This window comes from Pongo abelii, chromosome 10, assembly GCF_028885655.2.
Source record: "Pongo abelii isolate AG06213 chromosome 10, NHGRI_mPonAbe1-v2.0_pri, whole genome shotgun sequence".
Taxonomy (NCBI): Eukaryota; Metazoa; Chordata; class Mammalia; order Primates; family Hominidae; genus Pongo; species Pongo abelii.
The window spans coordinates 22,678,101-22,695,661 of record NC_071995.2 but is presented as its reverse complement, the minus strand read 5'-3'; the positions used below and the strand labels follow the sequence as shown (position 1 = coordinate 22,695,661).

Below are 17,561 nucleotides of genomic sequence, written 5' to 3'. Positions count from 1 at the left end.
TATCTGCACCTCAGGTCCTTCAACTATAAATGGAAATAAGTGACTATATATCCTAATGTTTCTGTAAGGATTATGTGAGATGACACAGAAAAAGCTGGTAGCAGTAGCACGCGCCCAATAATGTCAAACTTATACTAAAAAAAAAAAAAAATGTTATTAACATTCTAAGACAGACACATTGATGCTTACACCCCCTAGAAAAAAAAGATCACAATGAGCTTAGAGAAGCCAGTGGTAAATGTAAATGACGAGTTAAAGGGTGCAGCACACCCACATGGCACATGTATACATATGTAACAAACCTGCACGTGGTGCACATGTACCCTAGAACTTAAAGTATAATAAATATATATATATTTAAAAAAAAAAGAGAGAGAGAAGCCAGTGGTAATTCTTTGGGCACTTTCAAAAGTATAGAATAGTCTCATTGCTTCAGAATGACATCTGACCCTCCTACTAAGTTTATATTAAATTTATCTCCAAACTTATAATATTCACTGAAGCTGACATCTTTAAAATTCTCCAAGAAAAAAACAACCGAAGTTTATTTTGGTTTGTCCTTCATTGAGGATACTGCAATTTAAGAAACATCTGCAAGAGCACTGGACCTGGAGGTGAAAAGCACAATTTTAAATTGTGTATCTGATAAACTTAATAGCTAAATTAGTACAGATACATACTTAATCTCTCGACCTTAGTTTCCTATTTGTAAAGTGGGAGCAATAATCGTCACACAGGATTATCATGAGGATTCAATGAGTTCATGTACGTAGAGGACCTAGCTGAAACAGTTATGAGCTCAATCTCTGATAATATGAACTTAAATTGTTTACAAGAAGATAATCAAGTTCCTTTAATTTTCCCTCAATTCCTAATTATTTAATTAAGAGAATAGGCTGAAAGAAAATATTATTAAATTTTCAGAATATAAATTGTATTAATGCAAAATCATCATGTCATGAGACAGAACAAACTTGAGGTTAGACATAGTATTGTGAAACCAGGAAGAGCTTCTTGGCAATAAGGGTTAATAAACCCTGAATTAAATTAAATTACCAAAAGGAATTTGTATAATCCTCCAAAAACAGATGTTTCACCTTATTGGGATAGTTTATCTAGGGCAGAACAATAAGCCAAGTGACTTTTTCTGTTCTATGATTCTATCATGATTTTGTACCACAAAGATCTTTTGAATTTTTTTTGCTGGAGAATAAGATCAGTAAATTTCGAATACACTTTACCTTTTTGGAAAAAATTGTTATATTATTTAGGTTGCAAATCACATATTCCCCAAGTAGAGTAATGAATGTGTGTGTAATGTAAGTTGTTAATATTCAGCACAGTCATTATATCTGGGTTATCTCACACTGATAACACATCAGCATGAACTTAAAAACATAGTATCAACTAAAAATAAAAAATTGGTAGGAATAGGCCGGGTGTGGTGGCTCACGCCTGTAATCCCAGCACTCCGGGGAGGCCTAAGTGGGCGGTCACGAGGTCAGGAGATTGAGACCATCCTGGCTAACACAGTGAAACCCCGCCTCTACTAAAAATACAAAAAAAAAATTAGCCAGGCGTGGTGGCAGGCACCTGTAGTCCCAGCTTCTCGTGAGGCTGAGGCAGGAGAATGGCATGAACCTGGGAGGCAGAGCTTGCAGTGGGCCGAGATCGTGCCACTGCACTCCAGCCTGGGCAACAGAGTGAGACTCCGTTTCAATAAAAAAAAAAAAAAAAAAAATTGGCAGGAATAAAACATAACCGCTCTGTGGTTTATTGGTCATGAAACAAAAATTTCCCTTCTGCCATTATAGTTTAGGAATTCTAAGTGGAACACTTTAATTCAAATGTAGAAAATTCTTTTATTTTCCTTCTCATGATCCAAACTTAAAATGTTACCTGAGCACTGTCTGTATCACGGATTCCTAATACATAAGGATTTCCTTCACATATCAACTTTGGTTTAGCTCCAGCACACAGACAGAGTTTCTTATATACATGCTGATTGCCATCTTCTGTTACAATGCACTGTAAATACATCAAACAATGAAAGAAAAGGGAGACACATAATCAACATGGACACAATTTCACTTTAAATTAAAAATTCAATAAGGCAAAAGCAAAACATAATATATTAAGGTTGCCTCTGGGTTCTTTGTTATAGCAATTACAAAACTAAGCATGAGAATACATGTACTAATCCAGTTATTCTTAATCATTTTAAGCTCATGAACCATTTTGAGATCTCCTGAAAACTAGTCTTTCTCCCCTGGCATAAAAAGGTACATTCACACAAAGTTTTGTATTAAACTTCAGGGAATCCCATGTTGGTTGAAAAGGTATGTTGACCCCATGTTAAAAACAAAACTTCAAGAAATTTTTAAATTAAGCATTCTCACTATACCTGTGACAGGCCTTGATGAAGATTTCTGATCTCAAGGGAAGTTACTGTAAGATGACCTAGTAATTCTAACCATATCATACCTTCATATCTATTATGAGTACAGAAAAGCAGTGAGTGGTACAAGAGGTTATGGTATATCTTCTTAATCTAAAAAGACTAGAAGTGCTTAAAAAAAAAAAGTACTTATATTCTTAAGTACAAATAATGACTTTACGAGCAAACCAAATGCTTTTGGGGTATATTTTAGAATAAGTAAAAAATATGATAATCTTTAATCCTCACATGTGTTGGCTTTAAATTTATATTAATTTTTAATAACATAAATGGGTCTAAAACTACATATCAGAGATCTATTGCTTTTGTTCTTTAATACTGAATGAAAAACCACATATAAATAGTAGCCTTTAGAAAACATTTAAACATAAATGCATGCTACTATAAGAGATGCTCAACTTTGTTCGAATGATTTAGGGGTTAATGTTTGTGCCAAGTGTTTGACTTACAAAGCTCGTTAAACTATATCATAGCACTTAATATCCAATGAGACATCTATAACCCAAATTAATTCTTCAGTTCCATAACAAATACGTAAAACCAGTAATCCAGCACAGCATATCCATACAGAAATTTTATATAAGTGTTCTTTTAGAAAAGCTGGTTAGAATTTCATCTGACAAGAACAAAAGTTAATTATAGACACTGACAAAACTTAAAAAATAATTTGCATTTAGCTGCTGTAAAAACAAATAGCACAAACAAACACAAAAACTCTTTTCATTAGCTACTGCTAAATTTTTGGCAAGAGACGTGAAAGTAAAACATACTATCTCTAATTCACTAAAAAATGTAAAGGACACTTCTCCAGATGGAAGTGAGTGACACACTGTGTCCTCGCCTCACCAGGAAACTACTGAAGTTCCTGGGGAAGCACAGTAGCATTTCATAAGAACAAAATGGATGGAGAGGAGAAAACCTATGGTGGCTGTGAAGGCCCTGATGCCAGGTATGTGAAATTGGTATCATCTGATGGCCATGAATTTACTGTAAAAAGAGAACATGCATTAACATCAGACATGATAAAAGCCATGTTGAGTGGCCCAGGTCAGTTTGCTGAGAATGAAACCAATGAGGTCAATTTTAGAGAGATAACTTCACATGTGCTATCAAAAGTATGCATGTATTTTTTTTTTTTTTTTTAGATGGAGTCTTGCTCTGTTGCCCAGGCTGGAGTGCAGCGGCACGATCTTGGCTCACTGCAAGCTCGACCTCCCGGGTTCACACCATTCTCCTGCCTCAGCCTCCCGAGTAGCTGGGACTACAGGTGCCCGCCACCATGCCTGGTTAATTTTTTTTTTGTATTTTTAGTAGAGACGGGGTTTCACCGTGTTAGCCAGGATGGTCTCGACCTCCTGACCTCGTGATCCACCTGCCTCGGCCTCCCAAAGTGCTGGGATTACAGGCATGAGCCACCGCGCCCGGCCGTATGCATGTATTTTATGTACAAAGTTTGCTACACTAACAGCTTCCACTTAGTTCCCGAATTCCCAACTGCACCTGAAATAGCACTAGAACTGCTGATGGCTGCGAACTTCCTAGATTGTTAAATAAAAGAAATTATAATAAACTGTTAAAAAAACAAAAATGTAAAGGACAATGGATAAGAGAAGGCAGACATGCACTGCACGTGGGATATTTTTCAAATGGTAACGGGAGGCACTCTGATTCATTCAAATGCCCTAACACATAAATTCCCTGACAATCCATTTAGCATATTTTGAGAGCCCACCACAATTTACAAATAAATTGACAAATATATTACTTGGAATATGTAATACCACTATAAGTATTAGGAACTTATCTGGTTTGGGGATTCAGATTTTTTATTCTTTCCTGATAAAATTCAGTACTTTTACTTTTTTCTCTCAAATTACTTGTGTTTCAAATGTGGTATTTATGTGTTTTATCACTAAAGAAGATAAAACACATCTCTAATTTAAGAGCTAGAACTCATAAATTAGAACTGCCTTATAGAAACAACTACAAATCTACTTCTCATCTTGCCTGAAGCTCATCTGAGGATACTGTAAATCATCTAACAACATCCTTTCCTGAGACTGCGTTCTTCATTCTCATGTAAAGGGTTATTGAGTCCTGCCAAATTTACAGTAGAAATCTCACTCAAATCTGGGATATTTTTTACAACTACATTGTCCCTGTCTCAGTTCAGGCCTTACATCATTTTTCAAATCAATTTTTTAAAAATTATTATTATTCTTTTTGAGACATGGTCTCACTCTGTTGCCCAGGCAGTGGCGCAACCACACAGCCACTGCAGCCTTGAACTCCCAGGCTCAGCTGATCTTCCCACCTCACTCACCAAAGTAGCTGGGACTACAAGTGCACACCACCATGCCTGATTAACTTTTTGTATATTTTTTGTAGATATGGGGTTTTGCTATGTTGCCCAGGCTAGAGTCGAACTTCTACGCTAATCCATCTGCCCTGGCCTCCCAAAGTGCTGGGATTATAGGCGTGAGCCTGTACATAATTTCCTGACTCTTCACATAATTTTTGACTATCATAACCACCTTCTAGTTTGGTTGGCTACTAGCCACTTGTTCATTCTCAACACTCCTATCAGATATATCTTCCTTAAAAAAAAAAAAAAAATCTATTTTATCATTGACACCCCAGCTCTTAAAATCACCTTACAATTTCTTCCAAATATAAAACAAACTCAACTACTCAACTTCTTCTTCTTTTTTTTTTGTTTTTGAAGGAGTCTCGCTCTGTCGCCCAGACTGGAGTGCAGTGGCGCGATCTCGGCTCACTGCAAGCTCCACCTCCCGGGTTCACACCATTCTCCTGCCTCAGCCTCCCGAGTAGCTGGGACTACAGGCGCCCGCCACCACGCCCAGCTAATTTTTCGTATTTTTAGTAGAGACAGGGTTTCACTGTGTTAGCCAGGATGGTCTCAATCTCCTGACCTGGTGATCCGCCTGCCTTGGCCTCCCAAAGTGCTGGGATTACAGGCGTGAGCCACGGCAGCGGCCCAAACTCAGCTTCTTATAGTGTGACATTAAAAACCCTTCAGGATCTTATTTACTTATCTTCTAGCCTTGATTGCCAATCTCCTTTACTTAACCACACCCTAATCCCTTTGACATCTCTATTCTTCTTATTTCTTTTCCTTTCTTTGGGTCTTTGAACATTCAACCTTCTCTTCCTGGAATGCCTCTTTCCATCTGGGGAACTCTTAATTTCACTCATCTGTTAATACCCAGCTCATTTTACTCTCTCTGTGAAGTCTTCCTTAATCCCTGATATCAGAGCTTTGATAGTATTTCAGTGACTGTGTTTTTTATATGTCAATATAATTATAGTATGCATGTTCATATTCCCTTTGACACTGACAGTTCCTAGGAGCAGACACTTCATATTATCCCTACTGCATCCCAGCACCTAATGCAGTACCCAGAACACAGTGAACACTTTATAAACATTAATGTAATTTGAAATGTGAAGACTAAAATCCCAAATCTAATTATATAATTCCAATAAACTTACAAAAACTGTATTTTCTCTAATAATACTGGAAATCAACGTCACTAAACTTTACATGTTAATAACTTAAATGGTGGTGGTGGTAGAGCTGGAGTGAAAAGAAGGCAGGCAAAACTTCATCAAGATTCTACAATGGAAAATGTTATTAAGAAAACAATTATCTTACGTGTTCTTCACTCTTCAGTTGCTTTACGCCAGATTCTATAACCTTAATGTTGGGAAAGCGTTTTTCTAACATGGTACTTGATTGTTCTTCAACATCAAATTCTTCCAATATTTTAGAAATCTGTATAGATCAAAGAGATTAAAAATGCATATTTTAAAAGTATTTTCTTTCAGAAATCTTAAATAATAAAAATACTTTGCTTTTATACACTATTTTATGTTTATAAAACAAAAAAGTTAGCCAACTGCAGCATATAGAATAGAAAGAGGACTAGACTCAGCATTTAGAGACTTAAATATTTGCTTGGCCGTTCCTGGACAAGTCAGGTGTTACAAGCCATAGTTTCCTGGCTAATGAGAGCTGACCTGTAAAATGAGGGGTAACACCACTTACATTTCTACAGTTTAGCCAAACAGCTTATTTATTTCCTTATCCTTCAAGCTTTCTCTCTCTATTTACTAGCAGACCTTATGGTCATCTAGTCTTTGCACTCTTCTTTCCTGTTCTATAAAACCAACAGTATTCTTCCAGACTCATTTTCCTTTCTGTCCAGCTAAAGTTCAATTGTGAATCATTTCACCTTTTCCCTAAATCCTTTACTTCCTTGCTCTTATCCTAAACTGTTAACCTGAAAACCCTCAACCCTATAAATTATCTGCTTGCTCTAGTCCTAAGCCCAATTTGCTGCAGAAAGATCACACAGCCTTAGAGACTGATATTCAACCTCGGCTGCTCCTTAAAAACTGCATGGAAAGAGAATTTTAGACCAATATCCTTGATGAACATCGATGCAAAAATCCTCAATAAAATACTGGCAAACCGAATCCAGCAGCACATCAAAAAGCTTATCCACCATGATCAAGTGGGCTTCATCCCTGGGATGCAAGGCTGGTTCAACATACACAAATCAATAAATGTTATCCAGCATATAAACAGAACCAAAGACAAAAACCACATGATTATCTCAATAGATGCAGAAAAGGCCTTTGACAAAATTCAACAGCCTTCATGCTAAAAACTCTCAATAAATTAGGATGGGTCGTATCTCAAAATAGTAAGAGCTATCTATGACAAACCCACAGCCAATATCATACTGAATGGGCAAAAACTGGAAGCATTCCCTTTGAAAACTGGCACAAGACAGGGATGCCCCCTCTCACCACTCCTATTCAACATAGTGTTGGAAGTTCTGGCCAGGGCAATCAGGCAGAGGAAGGAAATAAAGGGTATTCAATTAGGAAAAGAGGAAGTCAAATTGTCCCTGTTTGCAGATGACATGATTGTATATCTAGAAAACCCCATCTTCTCAGCCCAAAATCTCCTCAGGCTGATAAGCAACTTCAGCAAAGTCTCAGGATACATAATCAATGTGCAAAAATCACGAGCATTCTTATACACCAATAACAGACTAACAGAGAGCCAAATCATGAGTGAACTCCCATTCACAATTGCTTCAAAGAGAATAAAATACCTAGAAATCCAACTTACAAGGGATGTGAAGGACCTCTTCAAGGAGAACTACAAACCACTGCTCAATGAAATAAAACAGGATACAAACAAATGGAAGAACATTCCATGCTCATGGGTAGGAAGAATCAATATCGTGAAAATGGCCATACTGCCCAAGGTAATTTATAGATTCAATGCCATCCCCATCAAGCTACCAATGACTTTCTTCACAGAATTGGAAAAAACTGCTTTCAAGTTCATATGGAACCAAAAAAGAGCCCGCATCGCCAAGTCAATCCTAAGCAAAAAGAACGAAGCTGGAGGCATCATGCTACCTGACTTCAAACTATACTACAAGGCTACAGTAACCAAAACAGCATGGTACTGGTACCAAAACAGAGATATAGATCAATGGAACAGAACAGAGCCCTCAGAAATAATGCCGCATATCTACAACTATCTGATCTTTGACAAACCTGACAAAAACAAGCAATGGGGAAAGGATTCCCTATTTAATAAATGGTGCTGGGAAAACTGGCTAACCATATGTAGAAAGCTGAAGCTGGATCCCTTCCTTACACCTTATACAAAAATTAATTCCAGATGGATTAAAGACTTAAAATGTTAGACCTAAAACCATAAAAACCCTAGAAGAAAACCTAGGAAATACCATTCAGGACATAGGCATGGGCAAGGACTTCATGTTTAAAACACCAAAAGCAATAGCAACAAAAGCCAAAATTGACAAATGGGATCTAATTAAACTAAAGAGCTTCTGCACAGCAAAAGAAACTACCATCAGAGTGAATAGGCAACCTACAGAATGGGAGAACATTTTTGCAACCTACTCATCTGACAAAGGGCTAATATCCAGAATCTACAATGAACTCAAACAAATTTACAAGAAAAAAACAAACAACCCCATCAAAAAGTGGCGAAGGATATGAACAGACACTTCTCAAAAGAAGACATTTATGCAGCCAACAGACACATGAAAAAATGCTCATGATCACTGGCCATCAGAGAAATGCAAATCAAAACCACAATGAGATACCATCTCACACCAGTTAGAAAGGCGATCACTAAAAAGTCAGGAAACAACAGGTGCTGGAGAGGATGTGGAGAAATAGGAACACTTTTACACTGTTGGTGGGACTGTAAACTAGTTCAACCCTTGTGGAAGTCAGTGTGGCGATTCCTCAGGGATGTAGAACTAGAAATACCATTTGACCCAGCCATCCCATTACTGGGTATATACCCAAAGGATTATAAATCATGCTGCTATAAAGACACATGCACACGTATGTTTATAGCGGCACTATTCACAATAGCAGAGACTTGGAACCAACCTAAATGTCCAACAATGATAGACTGGATTAAGAAAATGTGGCACATATACACCATGGAATACTATGCAGCCATAAAAAATGATGAGTTTGTGTCCTTTGTAGGGACATGGATGAAGCTGGAAACCATCATTCTCAGCAAACTATTGCAAGGACAAAAAACCAAACACCGCATGTTCTCACTCATAGGTGGGAATTGAACAACGAGAACACATGGACACAGGAAGGGGAACATCACACACCGGGGACTGTTGTGGGGTGGGGGGAGGGGGGAAGGATAGCATTAGGAGATATACCTAACGCTAAATGACAAGTTAATGGGTGCAGCACACCAGCATGGCACATGTATACATATGTAACTAATCTGCACATTGTGCACATGTACCCTAAAACCTAAAGTATAATAATAATAAAATTAAAAAAAAAAACTGCATGGAAATCTTACTGTGTGGCCCTGACAGTTCTCAAACCTTTTGGTCTCATGACCCCTTTACAGTCTTACAAATTATGTAAGAACCTACTTCTAGCGTTATTTAAGGATCGTATAATAGATTTGAAACCTTTAGAAGACTACTTGATGCATGGTAAGCACTTAATAAATGTGAATTATTAGTAGTAATCTTTTTTCTCCTTTAAAAATTATACTAGTCATGAATCATGCTCTTTGTATCGCTCAACAAACAATACATAATAGAGAGTAAATGTTAAAGTCTCTATCATTCTTCAAATCTCATCCTTAATCCCTCAGGATAAGCACTAGTGACTTTTTGGTGTTCTGTTCTATACTTTTAATCTCCGTATCTTATATGCCTAGCACATTGGTTAATATATAATATGGGTACTCAATAAATCATAAAGATAATGCCATTTCCTACTGCTGTACACAGAATAGCTGATATTTGCATATTTGTTATTGGCACATTTAAGCTCACAACCCTGTGAAGCAAGCAAGGCACGTATTAACCTAATACTACAGGTGAAGCAGCTTACAGAGATCTTCCAAGGCTACCCGACCAGTAAATAAGAGGCCTAGAAACCAAGCTTTTTCCTTCTATTGTACATAACTTACAAAACTGGCAAAAACTGAATTCAAGTCTCACAAATCCTGGATTACTATACTGAATTAGGTCTTCTGGAGAGATAATTATGGGACCCAGCTATACATCTTTCTCTTACGTACACAGTCTTAGCCTGTCATTAAATATGTACTTTTACCTTTTAAAGATTAATAGCTATAATTTTTCCTCTATTTCTCCCAAACTCCATAACTCTTTGGCTACACCTAAGTACTAAGATATCATATGTATCTCTACTTAGGTTATAAAGGGACAACATGGTATATGCCACTAAACTACCCTTGGTCTTATGGGTTTACAACATGAGAAAATTATATTCCATTATCAGGATATTACCAGAGACATCATATTAAATGAAGGGCTACGGTAGTAGTCTTCACTGAAGGGTGGGAAGAAAGATCAGAATGTATGTTTTTCGACATTTTAGAAATTTTATTTTGCATAGGCTTTATAACATTTATAATTGTAGTTCTGTAGCTCATACACATAACTTATTAGTATACATACATTGGGATGTCAGGGCAAAACTTTTTAACAGTTGAGCTACAGGAAAAAAAAAGTTTGGAGATGACTTTTCTATGATACTATGACCCAACTGTTCTTAGACTCCTGTTATAATGTGAATATAAATTAATGGAATACAAAGTATTCTGAGACACTAATTATCTGTAAGTATAAACTTGGCCTGGAAGCACTTTTCTGATTTGTAAACACACACACACACCCCTACCCATATTTATAATAAATATCATGTATATTTGTACCCATTTTAGATTTGCAGAGCATCTTTCCTGAAAAAATTTTTTATTGGAAATTTTCTCAAAAGTAATTCTAAGTGGAAGGAAAATGGATAAAAAGAAGATTAAAAATTTAGTATCATTCTGAGAGCTTTTGGTATTCTATCTGAATAATTCTCAACTCGAGCTTTTTTAAAATAACTGTCAAAAGAATATTTGTAATTTTAAACAATTAAAACACTCCAGAATGCACGGAGGTATTGTCATCAAATGGCTAAGTAGGAGATACCAGCCTTCATTCCCCCATTAAAAAAACAAATATAGACAACTCTTCACAAGCCAAAATAGCCCAAAGAGGGCTCAACGGCCCATTAAACAATCTGCAGCAACACAGTGGAGCAAGAAAATGGAGAATAGCCACATAAAAAGAATCAATAATGACCCTGGCATACCTGAGAAACCAGGAGATAGCTAGGAGCAAAGAAAGGCAGAAGTTATCAGTATCAGCCACATGGTGGGGACCACTGTGGTAAATGGTGGCCTGCACTGCAGAGGAAACTGGCATCCCTTGCTACTGTGAGGGAACCAACAACCATTCCTGCCAGGGAACCCCAGAGAGGGACACACGGCGGCATATCTTGTCTCCACAAAGAAGTGGCCAATGTCAAGATGCTTTGGGAAAGGAGTCACTTTGTCTCTCAACCCTGTAAGTGTTCCAACCCCAGGGCCATGGTCACTCTGAGAACGCCTACACCTCAGACCTGCACTGAGGCCTGCACTGGGCCCACCTACATCTCAGACACCAGAGCCGTCACCGTAGTAAGCTAGTTTGCACTTTGGGCCCTGCAACCAAGCCTCACTGCACATGTCTGCAATCCAGGCACCGGCTCAGCTGCCATTGAAAGCTGGCCCTTCCCTGACACTGAAGCTGCTATAACTCTGAGCACACCTGTGTTCCCATTCTTGGTTTCTCTGGCTGCTTCATAGCACACCTGTGTTCCCATTCTTGGTTTCCCTGGCTGCCTCACAAGCATCCTCACCTCATATTCTATTACCAATATAGCAGTATGGCTACCTGCACCCTAGGCACCAATATCATTACAGTCCCAGATCCCAGAACTTTAATTCCTCCATGTATGCCTTATTTTGGGCCTCAGCTCTATCTGCTCCATAGGCACCACTTATCAGACACCAGCGCTGCTGCCACTGAACCCAGAAGGCAGACTCAGTGCCAACAGGAATCCCCTAAGCCACAACTTCCTTTGTGGGAGAAGAAAAGATTGGGAGGCTCTTAGCAGCCATTGACATTAAAAACCCCAACAACCCTCACTACCACTGCAGACATCGAGAGCTGGATGCTGAGGATCCCTGCAATCTTCAACAACAATTAACTCAGCTGACAGAGCTGCACAGACTACAAAGTAGGCACCCTCACTGGTGCCAGAACTGCTACATCCCATCTAGCAAGCAGCCCTCCCCATAGGGAAAGGTCTTTCCACAGCAAAACTAGCCCGTACTTCTGAAAACAGCGAGTGTGTCATCAAATGTGCAAATATCAACATAAGGCAGTAAGAAACATGATAAACCAAGAAGACATGCCACCAAAAGAACACAAATGTCAGAACTGCCTGACAAAGAATTCAAAATAATTGTTTAAAGAAGCTGAAGGAACTTCAAGAAGTTACAAACAATTCAATTAAATCAGAAAAACAATAAGCAACCAAAATAAAAAATTTAAAAAGACAAGTTATTTAAAAAATAAAGCAGAAATTCTGACGATGAAAGATGCAACGAATGAAACAAAAAAAAAATGCAACAGACTGTCAACAAGAGAACTGATCACACAGAAGAAAAAATCTGTGAATCTGAAGACAGATTATTTGAAAATATACAGTCAGAAGGGAAGAAGAAGAAAAAAGAATGAAAAAGAATGTAGAAGTATGGAATTAAAAGGATGGCATCAAAGAAGCAAATCTTTGAATTATAGGAGTTATAGAAGGAGACGAGAGAGACAAAGGAGTAGAAAGCGTATTTAAAGAAATAACAATAGAAAACTTTCCAGGCTGGGCGCGGTGGCTCACGCCTGTAATACCAGCAATTTGGGAGGCTGAGGTGGGTGGATCACAAGGTCAGGAGTTCGAGACCAGCCTGGCCAATATGGTGAAACCCCATCTCTACTAAAAAATACAAAAAATTAGCCGGGCATGGTTGCGGGTGCCTGTAGTCCTAGCTACTTGGAAGGCTGAGGCAGGAGAATGGTGTGAACCCAGGAGGCGGAGCTTGCAGTGAGCCGAGATCGTGCCACTGCACTCCAGTATGGGCGACAGAGCGAGACTTCGTCTCAAAAAAAAGTAATCAATTCACCATAATCAAGTGGGATTTATTCAGGGATGCAAAGATGGCTTAAAATATGCAAATCAGTAAATGTGATATACCACATTAACAGAACAAAGGATGAAAATCATGACCATCTCTACAGATACAGAAAAAATATTCAACAAAATTAAACATCTTTTCATAATAAAAACCCAACAATTAGGTATGGAAGGAATGTACCTCAACATAAAAATGGTCATATACAAGCCTATAGCTAATAATATATTGAATGGTGAAAAGCTGAAAGCTTTTCCAAGATCAAGAACAACACAAGGATGCCCACTCTCACCACTTCTATTCAACACAGTACTAAAGTCCTAGCTAGAACAATTAAATTAGGTGAGAGAAAGAACGAAAAGGCATCCAAATTGGAAAGATTTTAAATAGCTTGACTTAGCCATTCCACAATGTATACATATATCAAAACATCATGTTGTACAGCATATAATTGTACTTGTCAATTTTTAAGAAACAAAAAAACACACAATTACCCTGTTATGCAAGTTACTGCAATTTTTTCAAATTAATATTAAGAAGTTATACAAAGGTTCTTACCTGCTTGAAATTTGTAACTGCTTTAATAACAGGAGAAGCTGTTACCAAGAGAATATCTTCTGATGGAAAGTGAGTAGCCAACTTATTTTTAAAAAGAGAGAAAAAAAATTAGGACAAATTACTTTAAGTACTGGTATATATGGTTTGGGGTTGAGAATAATGCAATTTGAATAATGTAATTAATCTAGAAAATTAAAAACCCACTGCTCCTCATCTAAAGGTCTCCGTTATCCTTGGTCTTGATGGGGCAATGGTGAATAATGTTAAACTCTGATACTGAGAAAATAATATTTACAGTAAACACTAACAAAGAACTCCTGAACAAGAAAAGTGATATAAAGAAATATCCTTTATTTACTTCAACTATTTTGTATACCAATTTAGAGTTATAATGCAGAGGATGAGAATAAACTATCTTCCTAATTACCAGTTAAACCAACTTCTATTTATCTTAAAATAATATTTCATTTGTCTTCAATGGGATGAAATTAAAGCAAACCCTCAATATTAAACACTTAGAATATTGGTCTAACTTTCCCCAGGTGCTCTGGCACTCCTATTCTGCCTCTTCCAGTCAGTACATATTGTGGGATGATAAAGCCATTTTAATAATATCTTCAACAAAATTCAGAGGTATGACTTGTTAATGTTTCATTATTTTCCTTTAGCTACAACCTCTGTCTTCTTCACTCTGTACCTGAAAACATTTTCTTATCTCAAAGTCTAGTTCCTCCACACCACCACCCTCAATAATCTGGCTTCTATTCCTACTCTATCACTAAAACAGCATGTTTGAGGGATCTATGAATCCTTAAAATCCAAGGGATTATTTATTTTCTTTATTTTTTTTTATGGAGATGGGATCTTGCCATGTTGCCCAGTCTGGCTTCAAACTCCTGGCCTCATGCAATCCTCCCACCTTGGTCTCCCGAAGTTCTAAGATTACAAGCGTGAGCTATCGTGCCCAACACCCATGCGATTCTTCTTAGTCTCATTTTATTTGAACTTTCTACATTTGACAATACTATTAACTCTCTCCATCTTTCTTTCCTCTGTATATTCTGTAATTTATATCCCTGTTTCCATTGCTAGATGAGGTCCTCAAAACTTCTTTATACTACTGAAATCACCTTCGAATTGGCTCTCCAGTTTCACGTATAAACCAGCTGCCTCTGCCACAAATACATTGTAACTAATCATCTTTCAAGCCTTTTCATACGATCAAGTTACTCCACTGCTCAAAAATATTTGACTACTTGTAAATTCTTGTGAAGTTCTTAGCATGATAAGACTCCTTATGATCTATGCTTTAAGCTTTACTGCTCCCTGATGATCCATGCTTTTTTACTGGAGATGACATTCTTTTCTTGAATACTTGGTGAACTTTCATTCTTTCATAATGAGATTTTAAAAATATCTCCTTTGATTAAAAAAAATTCCTCTTCCCTAATTCACTCCTCACCTACTCCACAGGCACCCCTAAGATAACCGTTGATATCTCTTGCATAGACATACAATATTGTAATATTGTCTCTTCCAGCAGGCTGTGAGTCCCTAGCATGGTATACCATGCTGTTCATAGTTGAACGCTCAGCCCTTAATACGGTGCCTGCATCATACGTTTACTTAGTGAATAAACGGAAAATATGCATCCAATGATGAAAATACTTAGTTTCTTGCACTATTTCTTATGACTTCAGTGATTGCTCATGTTTACTTTATATCAACAAAATAATGTAGAACTTTTTGGAATACACACATGTATATGAATATATATGGTCTGGCTATTCAGCATAATCAAGAAAGCAAGCCTACATGCATTTAATCCCTCGCTGACTGTTTTACAAAACATTACTAGAAATAAAGTTTCTTCTATCTTGGGAGTTCGAAGTATAGAAAACTTACGCATGGGATTCTTTATTAATTAGTTAAGATGCACTAAAGACTTGGCAACTATCTGGAAACTAAACTCAATCACCTACGATAATTAACAAAGGAGGCTGAGGGCCAGGTGCTGTGGCTCAGGCCTGTAATCCCAGCACTTTGGTAGGCGGAAGCGGGCAGACTGCTTGAGCCCAGGAGTTCGAGACCAGCCTGGCCAACATGGTGAAAGCCCGTCTCTACTAAAAATACAAACATTAGCCGGGCGTGGTGGCTGGCGCCTGTAATCCCAGCTACAGGCTGACGCAACAGAAGAATCGCTTGAACCCGGGAGGAAAAGGTTGCATTACGCCAAGATCGCATCACTGCCCTCTAGGCTAGGCAACAGAGTGTGACTCCGTCTCAAATAAAAATTAAAAAAAAAAAAAGAAAGGGGGCTGAATTTTTTGTCTAAATACAAAGTTCTCATGTCTGCTCTGACATTACAAGGACCTGAGCACGGATCAGCCAGCTTTGGTTTCTCGGCTATAATTTGCCTCCCACTCCTCCCTGCGCCTGAGAGAAAGCTAGTGAGGTCATCTGAGGACCACCAAGTAGTTTCTAAAATCTGGGAGCAATAAGTGCGGAAAAGGGCGCAGCAAAAAAGGAACCCGGAAGAAGAAAAAGGGAGGGGGTGGGAGGAAGGCCTCCAGCGCTACCTCCTTTGGGGTCGGGGAAAGAGGCGGAACCGCCTGAGCACCGCCCTACCTGCTCCGCACAAGTGACGCCCGCGATGCCGCCGCCGACCACCACGAACTTCCCTGCGGTCGTGGGAGGGCGGGCTGCCTCCATGCTGCCGGACTCCCAGTGGTTTACCGAATATCGCGGCGGAGCAGCTGGACTGCGGACTCTAGGAGAGGAAGCATCCGCGAGGCGGTCACTTCCGGTGCCTTATCCAGAGACTCCGACCTACGGGTGCTCGGGAGCTCACACTAGTCATCTCGAGTACCTGCTGCCGGCTGCGTTTCGGAAGCAACAAATTGTCTCCTGGTGTTCAGAGCTTGGCGTTACTATTACTACACCTGAATGTAGTTATTCCATGAAAATTTGACAAAGAGAAGACCAAAAAATTAAAAATAAAAAAGTAAAGAAGATGGGTTGCCCAAATAAGTTTGATAAATTACATATCTAAAGATAGACCAGTGTTCTCACGGGACAAAACATTCATATAATAAATGAATTGGTGTGAAGTTCTCATTATTTGTTTCTGCGAGAAATTAGAGGCGCAGATCTTATGCTCTTATTGGTAGAAGGAGCCTTCGGGAACATCCTGACCCCACTCCTGTCATTTTTGTAGATGAAGAAACTGGAGTCTTCTGAAAACCACTTGATTGCCACCGTTCACCTAACAATCCAAGATTTTTGTTTGTGGAAGCACAAAAATTCTTCATGACAAGGCAAAACAATACTACTGAATTGTTCTCTAAAAAATTATCCTTTTCATTTACAACTTTGACCTCAGCTAAAGTTTCCAGTAATAATGTACAGTTGCTTTCCATTTTGTCAAAACAAATGAACATTTCTTACATTTCCAATCAATAGCAGCATGTGTGAGGGTTGAATGAAATAGTCCCAGTCTCGGTTTTACTGTGAATTTTTTTCGTGGTCAATTGTTTTTAAGAAATTGCTAAATTATTTTTAACTGCTTTTACTATATTATTCACTATTCGTATAATTTTACTATTTACTATTACCTTTGCTGTCTCATATAACTTTCCCTAGGAGTTGTTTTGTAATGGTAAGGTATTATCTCTCAAATGGTTCACTCTAAAACTGGTAATTACCCGAGTCCCTTTAATTCTTTAAACACTGAGAATAACCATTATATGTTAACAGGAAAGCCTACCACGTATCTAATTACAGGTATTTACTGATACCTGTAAAAATCATTGTTCTTTGATTTACCAAGTTAAATGGTAAGCGGTTTAATAAATGTGTCTAATTCCTGTTACTAGTATAGCAACCAAA

The 17,561-nt window shown here is 38.1% G+C and overlaps 2 protein-coding genes across 2 annotated transcripts in view; one reads left to right on the top strand and one right to left on the bottom strand.

Annotated features, from left to right (window-relative positions):
- Positions 1–16,462, bottom strand: part of PYROXD1 (pyridine nucleotide-disulphide oxidoreductase domain 1) — a 32,544-nt gene extending 16,082 nt beyond the window's left edge. The window contains 4 exon segments of the mRNA NM_001133727.1: positions 1,900–2,028; positions 6,135–6,254; positions 13,674–13,754; positions 16,302–16,462. Of these exon segments, the coding sequence (NP_001127199.1) occupies positions 1,900–2,028; positions 6,135–6,254; positions 13,674–13,754; positions 16,302–16,385 (414 nt within the window). The 5' untranslated portion in view covers positions 16,386–16,462.
- LOC100452125 (elongin-C-like) lies at positions 3,294–4,046 on the top strand. Its single transcript, XM_054526945.2, has 2 exons — positions 3,294–3,573; positions 3,871–4,046. Exons 1-2 carry the CDS (start codon positions 3,358–3,360, stop codon positions 4,006–4,008), a joined length of 354 nt encoding a protein of 117 aa, XP_054382920.1. The 5' UTR covers positions 3,294–3,357; the 3' UTR covers positions 4,009–4,046.
- Positions 16,463–17,561: the final 1,099 nt, after the last annotated feature.

What these genes read in the sequence shown, in the direction of transcription:
- LOC100452125 (XM_054526945.2), top strand. Translation starts at nt 3,358, where the DNA reads ATGGATGGAGAGGAGAAAACCTATGGTGGCTGTGAAGGCCCTGATGCC. An exon ending in CTTCACATGTGCTATCAAAA is followed by an intron (nt 3,574 to 3,870) that starts GTATGCATGTAT and finishes TACAGGCATGAG; the next exon opens with CCACCGCGCCCGGCCGTATG.